This window comes from Pelobates fuscus, chromosome 2 (genome assembly GCF_036172605.1).
Source record: "Pelobates fuscus isolate aPelFus1 chromosome 2, aPelFus1.pri, whole genome shotgun sequence".
Lineage (NCBI taxonomy): Eukaryota > Metazoa > Chordata > Amphibia > Anura > Pelobatidae > Pelobates > Pelobates fuscus.
The window spans coordinates 312,139,616-312,157,240 of record NC_086318.1 but is presented as its reverse complement, the minus strand read 5'-3'; the positions used below and the strand labels follow the sequence as shown (position 1 = coordinate 312,157,240).

At 36.9% G+C, this 17,625-nt stretch overlaps 1 protein-coding gene across 1 annotated transcript in view; it reads right to left on the bottom strand.

The window, feature by feature from the left end:
* Nucleotides 1-17,625, bottom strand: part of LAMA4 (laminin subunit alpha 4) — a 139,587-nt gene that overhangs the window by 17,256 nt on the left and 104,706 nt on the right. Inside the window, exons 27-33 of the mRNA XM_063443504.1 lie at nt 13,506-13,645; nt 11,659-11,794; nt 10,189-10,326; nt 9,962-10,095; nt 8,448-8,606; nt 4,180-4,333; nt 3,310-3,503 (exon numbers count right to left, since the gene is read on the bottom strand). Of these exons, the coding sequence (XP_063299574.1) occupies nt 3,310-3,503; nt 4,180-4,333; nt 8,448-8,606; nt 9,962-10,095; nt 10,189-10,326; nt 11,659-11,794; nt 13,506-13,645 (1,055 nt within the window). The remainder of the gene's footprint in view (nt 1-3,309; nt 3,504-4,179; nt 4,334-8,447; nt 8,607-9,961; nt 10,096-10,188; nt 10,327-11,658; nt 11,795-13,505; nt 13,646-17,625) is intronic.

The following is a 17,625-nucleotide window of genomic DNA, read 5'->3' as shown; positions in this document are numbered from 1 at the left end:
CCTTATTGACAATCGACATACCATGCTAATTGACCATTTAAAGTCTCAGTTAAGTTTGACATGCAAGGAATTACTGAAATCAAGATATGTAAATTATTCTATTTTGACATTAACCCCTTAAGGACAGAGCTTCAGAAGCTTGTCCTTCACTTTATGACAACTGCATTTTTTGCATTTTTTGCATTTTTTTGCTGTTTGCGTTCAACTGCAATTTGCATTTGACTAATTTATTGCACCAATGCATATTATATACCGTTTTTTAAAGGACATAAAGGGCTTTAATTTGATGTAACATATATATATATATATATATATATATATATATACATGCTTATTTATTATAAAAAAAAATGCAAAAAAATGAAAAATGAGTTTTTATTTACAGTTTTTGCAATAATAATGTGTGCACAATGAGTGCAGGTTAAGGAAAGTAATTAAAAATAAATTAATTTAGTTGTTCTGATTTACAGAATATATAATGTGTCTGGGATTTTAAGTTTTTTTTGGTAGTTACAGGTCACAAAGCACAAGGAGTAAAATAAACTTTTAATGTGGAGCGATTTTAGAATTTGGTATGTTTGTCTTGTAAGCTTAATAGCCATAAAAGAAAACAAAATTGCCACACAAAAGTATATATTTATATAAAGTAGACACCACAGGCTATTTACCTAAGGTTGTTTTGACACTTTCTACGTAGCCATTTTACCGCCAACCTCTGCTAAATATTGGATTAAATTGTGTTTTTTGGGGGTTTTCGCACACAAACTTATAACAAAGAACTTATCATGTGTATTTTGTAAAGTTGGTGTGTGCTATTCCTGTACAAAGTTTAATTATGTGTTCAGTTACTTCTGCTGAGTACAACGGTACCCCCATTGTATGTCTTTGGCACTATTTCGTGAAGCTACAGTGCCATATAGGAGATCTGTCCTTTTCAGTATTCACAGTAGAATTTTGAGAGACGGATTTAATGAGCCTATGCTTCCATTTGGGGTATTATAACAGTTTGACTGTTCAAAAAAACCCCACAAAGGCCTACCATTTGTAAAAGTAGACACTCCAGGGTATATCATAAGGTGCATATTGTGCCTTAGCATGCCCCATATTTTTCACTTTTCACTTTTTCACTTTTCACCAAAGTATGTGGTAACAAATAATTTGGGGCATTTTTTTACATACGGATTGCATTTTTGCTGGGCATTTTGTATATTTCATATGTGCCACTAAGTTCAAAACCCCCAAATTATGCTCAGCTAAGTCTTCTGAGTAAAAAGACACCCCCAATGAATGTCTTTGGCACTATTTCGTGAAGCTACAGTGCCATATAGGAGACCAAGCCATATCAGTTTTTACCGAACTTTGAATTTTGACGCTGGGCCTATGTGCAAATTCCAAGCATCTTCGCAGGTTTTAAATTCAAACTACCCCACAAAGGCCTACCATTTCTTAAAGTAGACACCCCAGGGTATTTCAAAAGGCATATTTTGAACCTTAGCGTGGGATCATTTTTCCGCTAGCGTGTACCAAGTGTAGTGGTAATAAGCGTTTTTTCTGACTTTTTGACACACAAACTGAGTTTGCACAGTATATTTTGCAAACCTTATGTGTACTACCACTGTATAATACTTCATATGTTGCTCAGCTATGTCTGCTGAGTACAAAAATACCCCCGTATGTACCTTTGCCAGGTATATGTGGACATCGGAGGGGCACCTTTGGGACACAGCCATTCCATTTTTTTTCATACTTTACATTTTTACGCTGTGCCCATGTCCCATTTTAGAGTATTTTACCAGGCTATATAATCCAAATACCCCATAAAGCCATACCATTTCTTAAAGAAGACATCCCAGGGTATTTCAAAAGGCATATTTTGAACCTTAGCGTGGGATAATTTTTCCGCTAGCTTGTACCAGGTGTAGTGGTAATGAGCGTTATTAAATGTATTTTTTTACTTTTTAAAACTTTTTTTACTTTTTAAAACTTTTACTAAAGTTTACTAAACGTTTTTAAAGTTTACTAAACTTTCGTAATTTTTTTTTTCAGATTTAAAATTTTTCTAAGCTATTTTTTTACCGTTAACCCCTAACTAGCAGTAAGCAGCACTAACAGTAAATTCCCCATTTTCCCATAATTCCCACCCACCCCAGCTAGCAAAATATTTAATTATACAATATTTAAATTAGTTAATTAAATAAATTTAACACCTGAGGGTTAAAAAATAAATAAAAGTTAATCGTCAGGGGTTAAAAAAATTAGATCACAGTATAATACTTTGATCTGTATTTTTATCACTGTAGGCAGTGATCGACTGGCAGGGAAGGGGTTCATTTTTATTTGGACTGGGTAAAGGGTTTTTTTTTTTACTTAACCCCTTAAGGACACATGACATGTGTGACATGTCATGATTCCATTTTATTCCAGAAGTTTGGTCCTTAAGGGGTTAAACGTTATTAAAACTTTTTTTAAACTTAATTTTTTAACTTTTTAAAGCTTATTTTAAAACTTTTTTTAACGTTAACCCCTAGTTAGCCTAATACTAAAGCCCCCAATTACCCACTAACTTCCACCCTCCCCAGCTAGCTAAATTTATAATTTTAAAATATTGTAATTAATTAATAAAATAAATTTAACCCCTGAGGGTTAAAAAAAAAAAAGAATTAGCCCTCAGGGGTTAAAAAAAAAAAATCAGATCATAGTAAGAAGTAATCCCTGCCAATTGATCACTGTAGTCAGTGATCAATTGGAAGGGAAGGGGTTAATTTTTTATTAAAATGGGTAAAGGGGGGTGGGATTTTAATTGTACTTTATTTTTTTTTACACCAGGGGGCAGGATCAGCACTGATCCGTCTCCCTGCACTTCACAGTGAACCCGGAAGTGCAGGGAGGCGGAAGTGAGTATACAGAGCACATGTGCTCGCTCTGACATGCTGTCAGAGCGGGCACATGTACAGGGACAGCCCGATCCGGTGCTCCCGGTCTGCCTCTAATACAGAGGCAGACCGGATCACCATTAACCCCACGATCGCCGCGATCTGGGGTTAATTTTACCACGTGACGGACAAGGTCCGTCACTCGTCATTAAGGCAATCCCCTGAGTGACGGACCTCGTCCGTCACTCGTCATTAAGGGGTTAAAATTGCTTTAACACTGAATGGAAGGATGGCATCAGGGGTCTCTATATGAGATGAAGCAGTTACAGTACCTACTGTGTCCTTTTAAGTACACATTGACTGTCAAATTTAATAAATTAGTATACAATTTTACACAGAGGCAAAAACTACAAATATGTAGAAATTCACTACTCACTTTTGTTTAAACCCTCTAGGAATCTCATAGAATTCTTGGCGACTATTTGCTGTTCCTCCATAGAGATGCGCTCCTAATTTTGCCTTTGGAGTGCTGGACAAAGAGCACTGAGAAACATCTTCAGGGCCATGTTCTTCTTTCATGGCCATGGATTCCATATTTGCTAAAGAATGTGTTCCTTTATCATTTCTAAACTATGAATGCAAAACATACAAAAAAATGGTTACCATCAGATTAAATCAATGAATGTATTTTATAAGTAAAGTATATGTCACATACAAATATGTATATAACTATCACATTTTCTGGCTATTCTTGGCGTCATTATAATGTCAAGTGTACTACTGTGCTCTGCTCTATTCCAGCATCAACATCGATGCGAGGCTAAAGCATTTAGTCAAAATCCCAACCTTGCATCAATCCTGAGTGACTAATGATGTGTACATCCTTATGCACACTAAAAATGTAGCCAAAAATATGGCACCATTGAGGTGTTGTAAACCAATTATGTTTTGGAGCCATTCTAATGATGTCAGACGCTCGTGCTATATAAACACACTCCCTCCCCCCTGGGGATCTGCGTCTTGTCGTGATCTCTAGTTGCTTGAGACTGCATTTTTTCTATGATTGATTATTCTGGTATTTGACCTTTGTTTGTTGTTTGACCTCTGATCTCTGTGGTCATTGACCCTTGACTTGTCTCATAGTCTTGTTGTCTCTCTGTATCCCTTGACCTTGGCTTCTCTTACTATTCTTGCTATTGTTATAATGTTAAGCACGGCCACCTCTAAGGACCGGTAATACATTCTGTCCGTCGAGCTTTCCTGGATTTGCAAGTTAAGATCCCTACCTATCATGACAGTGACTTACTCTCTTTTTCTGTCTGTCCTTCGATTTGGAGGAGTTTCTTTCACGTTTAGAAAGAAGAGGAACTGGAGGTGCTTCAACAGGACAACCATAGAGAGACATTTGAACTTTTTCAGTGTATTTCTGGAAATCCTCCACTTCAACATCTCTGCCAACTCTATTAAACATAAAAAAGTAGTAATCAATAGAAGACCCTAAAGCTACGTTTATATTCCAGAATTAACTCAACTCAGAATCAGAAAAAATCCACAAAATGGGTGTGATAATTCAGTGTTTCATCACTTAAAGCATTCACACAAAAGCACTTAAAGGGACACCATAGTCAGTTTTTCTGGTGCGAATAGCATGTCCCTAAAGGCATTTTAATGTAAACACTGCCTTTTAAGAGAAAAGGCAGTGTTTACATCACTGTCTAGTAACACCTCTAGTGGCAATCACTCAAGCGGCCCCTAGAGGGGCTTCCTGGGTTGTGCAGCATTGACATTCACTTTTTCCACGCTCTGCAAGGAGGCACTAATCTTTCCCCATAGAGATGCATAAATTCTCTGAGGAGATGCTGATTGATGCAATGCAGCGTTTTGCCTCCCAATGCTTTCCTTTGTATCGCAGCCAAAGGGGCAGAGCGTGGGCAGAGCTAGCCGCAAACTGACCTGCACAGCTCTGGAAAAAGGTAAGTAAATCACCTTTTTAACCGGGGGTAAGTGAGGCCAGGGGACAGCTATAAACAGCTATTTAGACCTATAGTGTCAGGAATACACATATGTATTCCTAATGCTATAGTGTTCCTTTAAGAAATACTTGTATTTTTATTGTTTTCAATATAGATGTATTTCTCTCTATTCAATTCTCTTTATGATGACTTGATGCAGGTAATGACAATAATACTCTTCAACGTTGGAGCTTCAGTAGACATAAGCTCATAAACAGAGCTTTCAACACTCTTATGGTGGTGTTGTGCCAAAAATGTTTTTGTTTTTTTATATACTACAAAAGAAAAAAATATGGATCTATTATCACACGTGGAGTGTTGTCAGTTTTATTTATTTTCTATACTTATGTTCGGATGGTGGTATCCAGCCACCTATATCTTAATGAGGTGCTTGTGCTTCAAATCGCAGATACCACCATCCGAACAGAAGTATAGAAAATAAGCACAAGCACCTCGTTAAGATATAGGTGGCTGCAGAGATTGGTATTAGAGCGCAGGATACTTTGTTTGCCAAACACGGAGGTTGAAAGGTTTAACGGATGACACAGCGAATGTTCTCACTATTCACTGTACTGTACTTATTATATTGCATGACTTATTGGCGCTTGATATGATTTAAAGAGGTATTGTGCCCATTTTTTTTTTTTATTACTGCTAGATTTTTAAATGTGTTGCATTTATGTGGAGTATTTTTTCACTTTACCCCTCACACGTAAAAATACATATTGAATATTTCTAATCCAGATTATTTTTGAAACATATGGGAAATTTGTACTATTGGCGCTGAAACTGTACTTTATTATCCATTGGTCACATTTACCCTCTGTCTGTTTATATTTCCGTATCTCAAGCATTGTGTAGTACAATGTTAAAAAAATAGGACATTTCTATTATGTAGGGGACTTTTCATTGATGATGGTAAAAGTGAAAATAAAGAAAAAAATAAACGTCTCACAACATTCATTTTCGGATACGTATCTTATTCCACACGACCATCTTAATATGTGGATTTCTCATATTAATATTATGATTAGAATCTTTAAAAGTAAGGCTAATGCAGTTTTCAATAATGCACTGCACTAGAACACGGCACTTTACGAACAAATACAGTTTCGAGCATGGATTTTCTGACTTGCTCTTGGTGTAGACTATTATCAGGGGTGTTGCTAGGTGAGGTTGACAGAGATTGGAGCCCATAGCAAGGTCTCAAGAACCTTATGTCTAATTTTGACACCATTTCATTGTGAGCCCCCCTGAATCCCATTAATACTAAGAAAGAAATCTTATATAACAGGATTTCAGGGCATTGTGACAGCATATGGGGCAATGTGATTATATGGCTAATGTGGGGATAATAATAATGGAAAAATGAATGAGAAGACTATAACATATATAAAATGATTATTGCATACTAAAAGGAAATGTGTGACATGAAAATGACTCTAGAATAAATTAGAATCACAGAAAACAACAAAATGTCTCATGTACAAACCTTATTATTTTGTAACTGATATTTTAGTTTCTTCCAGTTCATAAACCAGAACCAACATACAGTTGCAAGAAAAAGTATGTGAACCCTTTGGAATGATATGGATTTCTGCACAAATTGGTCATAAAATGTGATCTGATCATCATCTAAGTCACAACAATAGACAATCACAGTCTACTTAAACTAATAACACACAAATAATGAAATGTTGCCATGTTTTTATTGAACACACCATGTAAACATTCACAGTGCAGGTGGAAAAAGTATGTGAACCCTTGGATTTAATAACTGGTTGAACCTCCTTTGGCAGCAATAACTTCAACCAAACGTTTCCTGTAGTTGCAGATCAGACGTGCAGAACGGTCAGGAGTAATTCTTGACCATTCCTCTTTACAGAACTGTTTCAGTTCAGCAATATTCTTGGGATGTCTGATGTGAATCGCTTTCTGGAGGTCATGCCACAGCATCTCAATCGGGTTGAGGTCAGGACTCTGAGTGGGCCGCTTCAGAAGGCGTATTTTCTTCTGTTTAAGCCATTCTGTCGTTGATTTACTTCTATGCTTTGGGTCATTGTCCTGTTGCAACACCCATCTTCTGTTGAGCTTCACCTGGTAGACAGATGGCCTTAAGTTCTCCTGTAAAATGTCTTGATAAACTTGGGAATTCATTTTTCCTTCGTTGATAGCAATCTGTCCAGGCCCTGACACAGCAAAGCAGCCCTAAACCATGATGCCCCCACCACCATACTTCACAGTTAGGATGAAGTTTTGATGTTGTTGTGCTGTGCCTCTTTTTCGCCACACAGAGTGTTGTGTGTTTCTTCCAAACAACTCAACTTTGGTTTCATCTGTCCACAGAATATTTTGCCAGTACTGCTGTGGAACATCCAGGTGCTCTTGTGCAAACTGTAAACGTGCAACAATGTTTTGTTAGGACAGCATTGGCTTCCTCTGTGGTATCCTCCCATGAAATCCATTCTTGTTTAGTGTTTTACGTATTGTAGATTCGCTAACAGGGATGTTAGCATTTGCCAGTGACTTTTGTAAGTCTTTAGCTGACACTCTAGGATTCTTCTTCACCTCACTGAGCAGTCTGTGCTGTGCTCTTGTAGTCATCTTTACAGGACGGCCACTCCTAGGGAGAGTAGCAGCAGTGCTGAACTTTCTCCATTTATAGACAATTTGTCTTACCATGGACTGATGAACAGCAAGGCTTTTGGAGATACTTTTATAACCCTTTTAAGCTTTATGCAAGTCAACAATTCTTAATCGTAGGTCTTCTGAGAGCTCTTTTGTGCGAGGCATCATTCACATCAGGCAATGCTTCTTGTGAAAAGCAAACCCAGAACTGGTGTGTGTTTTTTATAGGGCAGGGCAGCTGTAACCAACACCTCCAATCTCATCTCATTGATTGGACTCCAGTTGGCTGACATCTCACTCCAATTAGCTATTGGAGATGTCATTAGTCTAGGGGTTCACATACTTTTTCCACCTGCACTGTGAATGTTTACATGGTGTGTTCAATAAAAACATGGCAACATTTCATTCTTTGTGTGTTATTAGTTTAAGCAGACTGTGCTTGTCTATTGTTGGGACTTAGATGATGATCAGATAATTTTATGACCAATTTGTGCAGAAATCCATATCATTCCAAAGGGTTCACATACTTTTTCTTGCAACTGTATATCTTGTTTTGGTTTTTTGTCATTATAAAAGGTGCTCTTTTCAGATAAACTAACACATTACTCAATATCACAATACGTTTATGGTGGTGATTTGTACATATTACTAGGTAGTGAAGAGGGTAAATAAGATTATCATATAAAGGTTTAATATATGATATATAGCAAGCTGAAATGTATTATAGTATGCATTGTACGTGTTATGTTTTATGTGTTACGTAAAATGTATAACTCATAAAACTTTAAATTAAGAATTAAATATAAATCATAAAATACAAACTGTTTGATATACAAAATGTTATGTTTTGTAGTACATAATAGCTTTATCACATATATGTTTTTCCATCTGTGAACAGCATAACGTGGAAATAATTTGTAGTCATTTAACATACCTGCTGAAATATGCATTGCTAATACACCCTGTTAAATTAGCATGTGAGATTCCGTTAGGATAACCACCAAAATAGAATTGTCTCGCCACAGGGGGAGTTGCATCTGTTTTCTCTTTGTCTCTAAAAGTCATATCACTTTCATCCACCAAAAGCTGGTACCTGGAAGCATAAAACATATAATTTTCACTTTTGTGGAATGATGGATTATATTGCTGTCGTGGAACCATCAGTACAACTGTTCAAATGCACAAATGTGGAGCATTAATGTTTGCTATTTAGAGAGCAGAAGATGTTACATAGTTACACAGCTGAAAGGAGACTTGCGTCCATCAAGTTCAGCCTTCCTCACTTGTGTTTTTGCTGTTGATCCAAAAGAAGCTAAAAAACCCAGTCTGAGGCGCTTCCAATTTTGCAGCAAACTAGGGAAAAATTCCTTCTTGACCCCGAAATGGTAGTCAGATATCCTTGGATCAAGCAGCTGTTACCCCACTAATTAGAAATTATATCCCTGTATGTTATGTTTTTGGAAGTATTTATCCAATTGCTGTTCATGTTTCAACATCAATTTCTCTGTTGTTCATGTTTGCATGATGTAGTTTGCACATTTCACTCTAGATGGGCTGAAGTTTGAAGCTTGCTTAGCTTTGCTGTATAACTATATTTTATTAAACACGGCCATCCACATAATGGCAGTTTAAATTGCTGCAATGATACAAAACCGCAGTGTAATAATGTATGTACTACACCTTCCCTTGCTGTCATCCGGCATACGTGGCTTTTAAGACAATAAGTGCTTACAATTGATGATTTAAAACATATATAAAACAGCTGTACAAAATATTGTTTTGGAGCCTATATGTTTAAATACAGGAAAATAGGTTTGCAAGAGATCTTTTCATTGCGCCCTTACACCTTATGTTGCACCTTCTGAAAACAATAGTATGCCCAGCTCCCTAATAAGCTCAACCATTATGTGACATCTGAGGCTTATGTCACTCAGTGATGTCCATTAGTCATGTGTGTCACCTCTGTGCATGCACCTTTTTCATAAGTTATTATTAATAGTACAAACTATTTGGCTTAGTAACTGCTAATATGTACCCACTAAATTCTTGTGCAATCTTGGGAGTTAGAAATGAACATTTTTATTTTTACTTTTTCAAAGAAGAAAGTGCACCATTCTTCTGAGAAAGGGTACTTCTCACATATGTGTTGAGTTTTAGTTACATCAGTTGGTCTCATTTTACAAATATAAGCATTATTTTCCAATTGCCTAGGATTGAGAATCTTGGCACTCTACCCATGTGTATGATGTAATATCAGAAGTTATTATAACAATATGCAAGTATGTGTGAGCAAGTCGCTGTTATTTATAGATTGCACAACATAAGAGTATGAATATTTGCCCTCTTCCAAAAATCTGAATTTTCAATCATTGGTTTTTGCTTAGGATAAAATGCCTTTCATCCCTGGCATAGCATATGGAAATATTAATGCAATTATCCACATTGTACCGTGTTGGTGAAACTGTTGCCACCAGAAAATGACTGTGCCCATCATTGTATTTCTTGTTCTTGGACTGAACTTTCATGTCTTTTACATTTAATACCACAGCCCCTTCATCCATGGTAATGGAAAACACATCATCCTGCAACAAAAACATAGATACTCTTATAAGTGCCAAGAGAAACCAATGTATGACAGTAAAATGTCAAATAGAATTTATATTATGTCCACTCACCCCTTCAGAGTGATAGAGCAACAGCCCACTGGGCTGTAATGTTCTGAAACTTAAACCACCCTCAAAGGCATCAAATGGAGACAGTTTCTGGCTAGATGACATGTAGCTCTGTCCATTGAAATAAGCTCTGCGAGACATCTGAAGTGAAATAAAAAATATATACAAAAATGTTTTCAACAGAAATATCTCAAGCAGTGTATTCACTTAGAGAAATGGCACCCAACCTTTTACTTTTGTGACAATTCTGTTATCTGGAACGATATACTTAAGAAAGTGGTGGGTGGTGTTTTTATCATCATCGTCGTCGTTTCCTGCAGACAAGTAGTGATTGTTAACCTTTTCAATGAAGTAAGTTACATGCCCACGTGGGAGTGGAGCTGTTCATGACAGACCATTATCTTCTTTTTTGGACTATAACTACAGTGGCCACACCTCACTCTTTTTTTTATATACTGTAAAACACAGGGCTATTCACCTAAGTGTGAATTGTCTAGAAATCAAAGGAAATTCAGTAAGCTACACAAATGTTCTTAGTTTGGATATTTTGTTCCAAAATTTGAAATTCACTTTTAAAGCACTCTGGATTCCCTGAAGAGTGAATTGTCTGCAATGTAAGGTGAATTCAAGGTGAATTTAACATTTTAGGCCAAAATTGAAAAACTGTTAATAGAGTAAGCTCCAAGTACGTTCTTAGTTTGGCTAATTTGAAGTTACATTTGAAACTCACTTTGAATTCCCAGAAATTCCCATTTTAGTTAATAACCCTGCATATTCTACTTACTATTATCTCATTGGAAATTGTAATAACAATTAATTTCGGAACATTTCTGCTTAACAATTGTTACTCATACTGGAGTTTAATCACGACTACTAGCAAAATTTAGATCAAATCAACTGGTGGGAAAATAGACGCTTAGCCAGTAAAGTTGCAAATCTTTCTAATGTGGTTGCTTTGGTCAACATTTTGAGAGACATTCGCCGACTCAAAGCCTTGTGGCTAAAAACCACTGTAAAATAATAGTAAAAATAATAATGATATTTGTAAATGTAGGTACTCAGTTAAGTATTGAAAGAAGAACAATATGTGTTCTAGATAATTACATCTGGACAAATGTTAAAGAACGTTGTTCTTCTCTGCCATTTATGCTACTTTATCACTCGTACAAGAACTACATATTTTCTACTGGATGCCATTTCCCTTTGAGGGAGACTCTTGAATTGTCCACTACTTCTATGGGTGAAATATGGGTGTCATGAAGGTACCAGCAAGAAGTAACTGCAGAGTGACAAACTGCTTCTACTTTCTCTTTGTTCAAACTGTCTGTATACTTGTGTGTAATTATAATTTTTTTTAATTGCCGGACTCTCTATTTTCTTATGATGGTTGTCACCCTAGGAAATAGTTCATTACGCAGCTCTCTGAAATGTCAGTCTAATAAAACACAAGTGACACAAATGTCAGCAACCTACCAGCGACTCTTCAGGGCAGCCGTAGCTAATGCCAATGGTCTCTGGTTCCTCTAACAAGTTAAAATCCTTTTTCTGGAACTGAAAACCTTTCATGCATCCCTTGAATGAAATGTCTGCAGCCAGGTGACTTCTCATACTGCAGGGAAATAAAGGTCATCAAATCACACGTATTGCAGTATTGCGGTTTCTCATGCTAAATCAAGTATCTCTGTAAAACTGTGGTTCTCAGATTTTGGACCGTATAATGAAAACCTCTCCAATATTTTTTCTTTCTGGATTCCCATTCTTCATACATACTTTAATAGGGTCTGGGTCACTGACAATCTTTAAATTTGTAGCTAAAATAAGGCGATGGCGTATCAAAATTATATTTTGTGATGACTATACATATATATTACCTATTTACCAACACAAGGGCAAAAACTCAATATCCTTGTGTACCCAGAAGATAAATTAAGCCTGAACTCACATACTGAGTATGACTGTGTTGTTCAAGTATATTTTATACAAGTACTATCCCAAACTGCTTGTCTTTCAAGGTAATTCACAAAACACCAAATTTTGTCCAAATACCAACTTCAATGGTAATTCTCACATTTTACTAAAGTTACCGGTATATACGGTCAGAATTTGGTTGGCAGGAGTTAATCTACAGCAATCTCCGGAATGTATTAGGTGTCCGGATTAATATGGGTGCTTTTACTTCTGAATTCTATGCAAAGTACTGGATTTTTAAAATTCACAATGCACCAATATTAATAAAACCTAGAACCAAATGCATCAGGCAGGATGCACATTCGCATATTACTGTTCACTTGATTTTTTGCAAGTTCATTCTAAATGTAATTACTATTAAGTTCAAATAATTACATTTAAATACAAATCGTATAAGTACAAATAGTTGAATAACCGATAGCAATGCAAAAGTTAAATATCAGGAGGATGGCCAGCATTTGAAAGTTAGTCGCCACATTAAATAGTTAAAAAGAAATAAATAAAAAGCCAATGGGGTCAATCAACCCCCCATCTTACTATAAGTGGGGTTTAAAACTTTCCTATGCCACCACCTGCCATGTGGGTGCATATCTACTAACTATTAAAAAATATTTTTGGGTGGGATATAGCCCCCAACCAGGTGTATGATCTGTTCACCCTGCTGCCACATCCATTGCCAATGGGTGAGGGCTATTTAATAAAAGAAGAGACATCCTAACACCCACACTTGCCTTTAGCCATGGTAAGCAGCTCAGAGGTATTGTAATATAGAGGAGGAATCTAGTGTCAACCAGTCTCCACCAATTGGCAGCAGGTGGGGGCCCTTATTATAATATTCAAGGGGGAGGACCTAGTGTCCTCTTCTCTTGAGACTTTTCTAAAAGCTTATAAGCCAATCAATTAGAATGCTCATACTGATCGTGTGGGAATTTAGAATATTATAATTAGGGCACCCCTTTGCCAATGGGTGAAGGCTGTGGAGAGGACACTAGGTCCGATACCCTAAATATTATAATTAGGTTCCCAAGTCACCACAAATGGATGAGGGGCAGGGGAAGGATACTAGGTCCTCCACTTTAAATATTATAAGTTGGGCCCTCATCTGCAGCCAATTATGTTGGAAGGCGGGTGGAAAGTGATCTGTCCAACCTCCATTTTTTTTATTTTAAAGTTCCCATACAATGAGAATGATGAGAGATTTGCCTAAATCTTTCAAAATGTAAACAAACATTTTACTGTACCTTTAAAACAAAGAAAACATTTTTATATATATATACATGCTTTTCATATTTATTGTTTTTATTACAACTCTACGTTAAATGACATATTATTGCTTTCTATTCCAGTACTACCTCTGCAGAATTTGTGATGGTGCTCCTCCAATATATATGTCAGAGAAAGGAATCAATGTCCTGTCATTGTCTACAGTTTTCACATGTCTTCTGTCAACCAGTAAGATCATTTTCTTGTAATTGTGATAGATTACAGAAATCTGGAGAAAAAAAAGTAAGGGAAATTGGAAGAAAACTCTGTAATCGTGATGAGTGTTCTGTTTACATACAATGTTCAGCATTTCTTCAGAAACTGTCAGCCTTGTAGAAGTACAGCCAAGTGCAGTAATGAAATCATTTTAACAGTTTTTTCAACAAGGGAAAATTGAGACTTGAAGGAAAACAATAGTGTTAAGAATACAAACGTGTATTCCTAATGCTATAATATCCTATAGCTGTTTAGGTGACAAGAGCATGAAAAAGTATTTCACTTACCTTTTCTCCCACGCCATGCTACTCTGAAGGTTCTGCCTCCATGGCTTAGATCATCAACATCGATCATCTCAGCCAATTCAATGCCTTCCCATAGGAAAGCTTTGGGAGGGTAGAGTGCATGCGCAGCAAAATACAGAGTTGCAGCAATCAGATGATCTCTATGCGACTATCTGATAGAAATAGCAGAGTTTTACTTTGATATCCACTAGAGGCATTTCGATCCTGCAGAGCGGCAATGTTTGTAGCTGCAGGTTTAAAACTACAGGGTCATTGCACCCAGACAACCTCATAAAGATGAAGTGGTTGGGGTGCCTATAGTGTTTCTGTAACAAACCTTACTTGAATGATAAACCATTTTTTGTTTTTGTCTCAATTACAGACTACAGATGGTGTGTTCACTAAAATGGCTCTCACTAGCATCGTCATAGTGGAATGACAGATACTATGGGCATAGATATACCTAAGCACTTTTTAAATGAGTCAACTTATTAAAATAATATTCTTTTTTTAGAATATCATAAACGAAAACTACTAATAAAAACTAGGGACTAATTAAATAAGGTCTAGCTTGAAGTCTTGCCTGCTTAATTTGATCACTAAAATGATTATGTCCATAGAATATGTCTTACAGTAGTACTCATTTACACTGATTGAGTAGGTCTAAGGACTCAGACATAACTGCATGAAAATGACTCCTTTAAATGTTTACACAGAAAAAGCAAACTAACAAACAAACATATTCCTGACACTATAGTGGTAAAATCACTGTTAGATGCCCAAGCCCCCTTGCCCCCCTTTGAAAAGGTGAAGTTACTCACCTTTTTTCCCACTCCACAACATTCTCGCCACGGCTGGCTCTACCTCCATGGCCAAGATAGTCGAACTCACCTTTTGGGAGACTATTGTGCATGCACGGCATAACGCCGAACTGCACCAATCAGCATCTCCTCATAGAGCTGCATTAAATCCAGACTCTTTCGCAAGTAATGCATGTTATATCATCTTCTCTAGACTATTTGCTTCCCAAGTCACATCTGCTGCCAGCTAATGATCTGGTTCTTTAAAGGGACATTATAGTCCCCAGAACAACTACAGTTTGTTGTTCGTCTGGTGAGTATAGCCTGTCCCTGCAGGTTTTTTAACGTAAACACAGCCTTTTTAGAGAAAACATGCATAATGTGCCGCACTATCGTCAGTATCTCCACACTCTACATGGAGACACTGAACTTTCCCCATAGAGATGCATTGAATCAAGGCATCTCTATGTGGAGATGCTGATTAGCGCAGCACTGTGCATTCACAATATCCTCCCAAGGATTTCCTATTTGAAAGCATTGGATTGGCTGAAATCATCAAATCTAATGATATCAGCCAAGGAGGCAGATCAGGGGTGGGGCCAGATGTGAGCAGCCCGGTATGACACTGGAAAAAGGTGAGTAAATCACTTTTTTAAAGGGGGTAAATGGGGTCGACTACCTATATGTTGGTTTTAGAACAATAGTGTCAGGAATACACATTTGTGTTCCTGGCACTATAGTGCCCCTTTAATTATCCCTTGGAGATCCCACAATTTTTTTCTCATTTCCCTGTGACCTTGCATTATGTGACTGAATACATTTTCTTCTCTGTTGGGTGAATAACGTGACTATATTTCCTCCCTCATAATTTTGAACATTAAGCCAAAACAGGAGTCAAATCAGATTAATATTAAACTGAGTATATGAGGATGATGTTGAGTAGAAGTGATGTATTTAAAAACACTGTCTACAATGTGCTATCTTTCCATTAGAAAGTGATATACTAGTCTTCACCTCAAGAAAATAATAGAATGCCACATGTATAAAGAGTGGTGGGTTTTAAGATAACTGTCCAGATATGTTAGTAGTTCTAAAATGGTTAAGAACCACTAAAATAAATAGAATACTTTGACAGCCAAATATTATTGCTGGATCATTGTTCTTTAACTTGGATACAATTTGGAGATTTGATGGTGTCACTTGCATCTTTAGTGGTCTGTATATAGCAGATATTTGGTTGTGATACCAAATTATATCAAAATAAAGTGATATAGTATGTAAGCTCATCGAGCAGGCCCATTGTTCCTGTGCGTCCATCTTGCCTAAATTTCAACTACTGTACGTGTCTGTGAGTCCACCTATTGTACAGTAATCTGTTGGCGCTTTATAAATAATGATAATAATATTATGGTGCTTTGTGTACAGACTATATTAAAATGTGATTTTCACAGTTTGTTTTACACTGTGAGAACTTTAATCCTTTTATTTAGTGGTGATTACGGCTTACGTTTTATCCTGCATCTCTGCTGATTCACAGCTATAGGGGAATAAAAGAGCATGCATTCTAAAAAAAAAGGATGCATTTTTCTAAAGAAAACCACAACCAAATATTGTGAAAGTTTACATTATTGAATAGATTGTTTTTTTAAACACTATTATACAATGTATCCATTGGGCACACTCATCCTACATGACGTTTTCAAGGGCCCATTCAACTGCCATTTAAATAGTATAGAAACATAGAAACATAGAAACATAGAATGTGACGGCAGATAAGAACCATTCGGCCCATCTAGTCTGCCCAGTTTTCTAAATACTTTCATTAGTCCCTGGCATTATCTTATAGTTAGGATAGCCTTATGCCTATCCCACGCATGCTTAAACTCCTTTACTGCGTTAACCTCTACCACTTCAGCTGGAAGGCTATTCCATGCATCCACTACCCTCTCAGTAAAGTAATAATTCCTGATATTATTTTTAAACCTTTGTCCCTCTAATTTAAGACTATGTCCTCTGGTTGTGGTAGTTTTTCTTCTTTTAAATATAGTCTCCTCCTTTACTGTGTTGATTCCCTTTATGTATTTAAATGTTTCTATCATATCCCCCCTGTCTCGTCTTTCCTCCAAGCTATACATGTTAAGATCCTTTAACCTTTCCTGGTAAGTTTTATCCTGCAATCCATGAACCAGTTTAGTAGCCCTTCTTTGAACTCTCTCTAAGGTATCAATATCCTTCTGAAGATACGGTCTCCAGTACTGCGTACAGTACTCCAAGTGAGGTCTCACCAGTGTTCTGTACAATGGCATGAGCACTTCCCTCTTTCTACTGTTAATACCTCTCCCTATACAACCAAGCATTCTGCTAGCATTTCCTGCTGCTCTATTACATTGTCTGCCTACCTTTAAGTCCTCAGAAATAATCACCCCTAAATCCCTTTCCTCAGATGTTGAGGTTAGGACTCTATCAAATATTCTGTACTCTGCCCTTGGGTTTTTACGTCCAAGATGCATTATCTTGCACTTATCCCCATTAAATGTCAGTTGCCACAACTCTGACCATTTTTCTAGTTTACCTAAATCATTTGCCATTTGGCTTATCCCTCCTGGAACATCAACCCTGTTACATATCTTAGTATCATCCGCAAAAAGACACACCTTACCATCAAGACCTTCTGCAATATCACTAATAAAAATATTAAAGAGAATGGGTCCAAGTACAGATCCCTGAGGTACCCCACTGGTGACAAGCCCAAGCTTCGAATATACTCCATTGACTACAACCCTCTGCTGCCTGTCACTCAGCCACTGCCTTACCCATTCAACAATATTGGAATCCAAACTCAAAGATTGCAGTTTATTGATAAGCCTTCTATGTGCAACAGTGTCAAAAGCCTTACTGAAATCTAGGTA